At 53.5% G+C, this 4,664-nt stretch overlaps 1 protein-coding gene across 1 annotated transcript; it reads left to right on the forward strand.

The window, feature by feature from the left end:
• The first annotated feature begins 2,397 nt into the window (after positions 1-2,397).
• On the forward strand, positions 2,398-4,048 carry LOC146756037 (uncharacterized). Its single transcript, XM_085524999.1, has 2 exons — positions 2,398-2,588; positions 2,878-4,048. Exons 1-2 carry the CDS (start codon positions 2,530-2,532, stop codon positions 3,926-3,928), a joined length of 1,110 nt encoding a protein of 369 aa, XP_085381125.1. The 5' UTR covers positions 2,398-2,529; the 3' UTR covers positions 3,929-4,048.
• Positions 4,049-4,664: the final 616 nt, after the last annotated feature.

Here is a 4,664-nt window from a genome sequence, read left to right on the forward strand (position 1 = left end):
GGGAGGCCCAGCCAGCAGCCTGGGGATGTGAGGTCACTATGCCCTGCCACATTGCTGCCTTGTGCCACAAGATCACAATGCCCAGCTGCGTGCTCTAGGTGTTCTGTGCCCCAATAGCAGCACTCGCTGTGGCTATAGCAGTGGTGGTAGCAGCATGGCACGAGTACTGGGGGCCACGGCCCCCACCTGCCTTGCCGTCCTCCTACTGATAGCCATGTGTTGTCAGGAGACTTGTGCTGCTCCAGGGCGAGCAGCAGGAGCAGGTGGGTGGGCAGAGATGGGGTAAAAAATAAGCGGAAATGAGAGTGAGAAGCCCAGGTTCTTGTTCCAGTGGCTCTGTGCCTTATAGCTCTAAGGCTGCCTTCGATGGGGGGGGGGGGTATTGGAAAAGGGGGACAGGCAGCACCACAGGAGCTGGGCAAGGGCATGAGGAAGCCCTGTGCTCCCACGGCTCTGCCGCTGGCTGGGTGGAGCATGCTCTTCATCCTGGGGGTGTCCCAGGGGAGAACGTGGAAGGTGTGTGCTGGGAAAAGCATGAGCATTTCTGCTCCAGCTGCCTGATGCTCCCCATAGAAAAATCCTGGTTCCCAACAGAGACCCCCAGCTGTAGCCCAGTGTGTTTCAGGCACCTTTTCTTTGTATGCTCTTCCACGCGGTCCTGGAGGGGTGCTGCATGTGGCCAGGAGGGAGCATTTGTAAAGCTGCCGAGTGCTAGGCTCCAGGTCACCCTGGCCCCTCTATAGCTTTGGCAATCAAGGCCTGAGTCTCCCATCCCATTACCTGTCCCCTTCCCTGGCCCCTTCCCTGTCACTAAGGGAGAGGAAGATCACAGCATGCAATGGGAACATCCCTCTTCTGTTCTTTTTTCTAGATGATGACATTGGTACTTCTTCCTCAGATGACTGGAAGGAGACTGCTTTTGTGCCTCAGGGGAAACTCCGAGGTAAGTTGTGAGTGTCTGTTTCCTTGGAAGTCGAAAAATTAGTGCTATAATAGCTTATTTGGGTACGTAAGGCTCTCCAAAGGTCTTTCAAGTCTCTTTGTGCTTTGAAGGTCGTACACAGATCAGTCATTAGTATTTCTTTACTTGGAGAATTGTCACATTTCAGTGGGAAGGCGGCCCTTGCCAGTCATTGCTCCTATTCCTTTGCTGTTTGGGCCATGTCATTCCCTGACCTGCAGCCAGTCCTCACAGGTCACTGCAGGAAAAAAAACAAGGCAGACCCCAGTGCACAGCGGAAGCTCTCCTCACCTGTGTCTGATCACTCTTGTGCCTGCAGGCCCCTTTGGTGCATTTCGAAAGCAAAGTCGCGTCCCTGAGCCTGGGGTGGATGCCAGACGTAAGTCACCAGTCTTCATCTCATGATCTTTGCTCATATTTGGTTGTGGAAGTTCAGGAGGGGTTCATCTTTTCACTGCCTGGTGATTTCTTCTCCATGAGAAGCTTGGGTAGTCACTGTTTCTTGGGTGCTGCATGCTCCCAGCATCCCATTGACTTTGTCTACATACATCAGAGATCTCCCCACTAAAAAAACCTTGAGGGGCCAAATGTTCTTCTATGCCTTCTCTGAAGATTGTTTTACATGGCCTGGAGAGAGTATCTGGAAAGCTGCTGAGTGCCAGCCAACTGCCCACCTGGCTTCTCTGCAGCTTTGCAACTTTTGACCCAGGTCTGAGTGCCATGTCATCACCTGAGCCCCTTCCAGTCACTGCAGGTCCCTAAGGAAGAGAGAAATTACAGCATACCATGTCATGAGATTTTACTTCCTTTGAGAGATGCCAGCTCACAGTCCTAATGTCAGCCAGGCGCGTCTGCAGGTGTGAGTGAGAATGCACACCTGTGTGTGTGTCTGCTAATGAAAATCATGAAGGACAAAGCACGTGGTAGGTGTATTTCCGTCTGTTCCCTGAAAGGCTTGTGAAACTGAATTTCTAGAAATACATGTGGAGAAACTGCACCATCTTCCTGATGAGAAGCAGTTACTTACAGTCCCACTCCCTTACCTCCTTTCTAAAGAGACAGGTGGAGCACCTATGCGCTGGCTTGCATTTTGGAACGGCAGAGTTCGCACACTGACTGTCCCCCTGAGAGTAATAGAGGCCATGCACACAACAACTGTCACTCCAGGTAAGGGCCGCTCATAGAGCTCCGTGGCCATGGTTAGAGGTTGCTCCCCTCCCACAGCAGCCAGTTCCCAGGGACTTAGGAACTTTGTCCTTTTGGGAACTAGGCCACCAGAACCACATTCAGCAGATAAGGAGAGGAAACAGGACCCTCCATAGTACCTCCTGTGCACAGACCCTGCATTCCAGAGCTTGCTGTGCTTCCCCTGAGCCACCAGGCACAACAGCAGCCCGGAGCGGGATCCTTCCTGTGGTTGTTCTTGTCCACGTCACTCAAAGCAGCAGCTGGTGAAACAGATCCACATTGTTTTTCCAGGTGCGGATGGTGAGGAACACGCAAATGCCGCAGACAATAATTTTATCAAGAAGTACTGCCTGGGATTTGGTGTGGCTATCTTCGTTACCATGCTGATGGCAATGTTTTCGTGCTATCGTCTTGTCCGACAACGGAGGCAGATAAACCAGTGAGTTCTTGTTCACCCCCAACCCCATCCTGCCCCCTCTCTTTACTATAGGGATCCTGTGAGCAAGGAGGCATTTCTAGTTAAAGCAGCATAGAGAAGCCAGTTAGTTGTTGCCTAACACTGTCTGAGATTGACACTGTCAGACATTTAACTGGCCTCGCCATTCCTGCTGCATGTTCTTACTGCTGGGCCTGAGACAGGCCGGGAGCTGAGGGTGGCTCTATCATGCACTGTGAGGAAGGAGAGCAGGGGGTTCTCCTGTGCCCTCAGCACGTTTCTCTCCCTGCAGGCGCCTTGCTGAAGATGCTGCAGTCCAGCATATTGCCCGCAGCAACCTCACGCTTGGACAAACAGCTTGCTCGCCTCAGTGCGCCGCACAGAAAAGACGTGGCACAAACAACTGGTGCCTGTGCAGTGACAATCTGCCCACCAGCCGCAGAGCATCACCAGAGCGGCCCCTGCCAGGCCTGACGGCTGTCGGGCTCAGCTGCCCCCAGTGCAGCCCCCATAGCCCACCAGCCCAGGCTCCGTGGCCCCTGGGAAGTACATCATGCCCAGTGGCCCCTATCCACCTTGAGCATCAACACCTCTTTCAGGGGACAGGAGGGACCCACCTGGTTTGGAAGCTTGCAGTCATCGGCTGGCACCCAAACAGCAGCACCCTGGCATCAACACCACCCTCCCGTCCCCCACCACCATTCTTCAGGGGTTGGCAGTGGCTCCCTCAAAGTGTCACCCGCAGGCAGCCACTGCCTCAGGGAAGCTTGAGAGGCCTGTCAGCCTCCAGCACCATCTCTGCCCTCACTCTCCCCTCCACCATCCATCAGGGGATGGAAGCGACCCCAGCAGAGTATAGACCTGGGGACATCATCCAAGAGACGGACGACCATTGCCTGGGGGAAGCCAACTGGCCCAGCAGCCCCCTGTCCCCCCCAGGAACTGTCACCAACTTTCCTTCACCATCCTTCAGGAGGTTGGAGCAGCCCCCACAGGGTGGCAGTTTGAGGGCATCATCCGACACCCAGAAAACTACAGCCAGGGGAAAGCATACCAGGCCCCACAGCTCCCAGCCCCCCACAGCACCAACTCTGCCCTCCCGCTCCTCTCCTCCATCCTTCAGGATGTGGGAGTGCCCCCCCCCACAGGGTCGGCATGGGGGCAACACCTGTAAAACCTCTGCCTGGAAAAAGTATGACAGGCCCAGCAGCCCCAAGATCCCCCCAGCACCACCTCTCTCTTCATGCTCCTCTCCACCATTGGTCAGGGGGTGGGAGCATCATCACTGGTCAACACAACAGGGGGTTCTTTCTTTAACATCCTTATTACACCTTCCGAACTGAGTATACCTTTTCTACAAAAATTCTCAGCACCACAGATGATCATATTCAAAACATCTATGACTATATGGAATATAGATATTGTAAATTAATTCAATAAAATTCAACAACAAAACAAAATAACCAAGAAGCTGCTTCCTTCAAAAGGCAGAGTATTCTGACGAGGAGAAAACAGCAATACTAACATCACGTCACAGCGTTGCCATCAGGGCTCAAGCTAAGGCAGCCAGCTGACCAGGGCAGAACTTGTGTTAGATGCTGCTCAATGACAACACCCATAATGAAGTAGCAAGGATGTGAAGTGTAGGAGACTACTTGCGCTTATCACATTCTGTCTGCTGTAACAGCACTACTCAAAGATTTCTAATCGGGCCAAGATGTTTGTGAAGCAGCAGTTTGTTCATTACTGCCATCATGGCCGCACACCCCTACTGACCGTTGGGCAGGGCTGCAGTGGAGAACGCCCTCCACACGCAGTCCTGGGCAGGCAAGGGCTGTCGCTGCACAGTGCCACACGCTCCTTGCCATCTGCACACACGTGGGCTGGCTTTGCACTGCCAGGCACATCGTCTCGCCTGGGCACTGCAGGTCCTCGCTTGGTGGTATGCAGAGACAGCGGGGCCAACAGATGAAGTTATCTGTGTTGTGTGCAATACTTGCATGACTTGGGAGCTGACAATCCTTGTGGTTCTCTGTCCTGCTCCAATTTATAGGAAGGAGAGGAGGTCCATACGTGTAT

This window comes from Coturnix japonica, chromosome 28 (genome assembly GCF_054131305.1).
Source record: "Coturnix japonica strain WE chromosome 28, WE-NBRP24, whole genome shotgun sequence".
Lineage (NCBI taxonomy): Eukaryota > Metazoa > Chordata > Aves > Galliformes > Phasianidae > Coturnix > Coturnix japonica.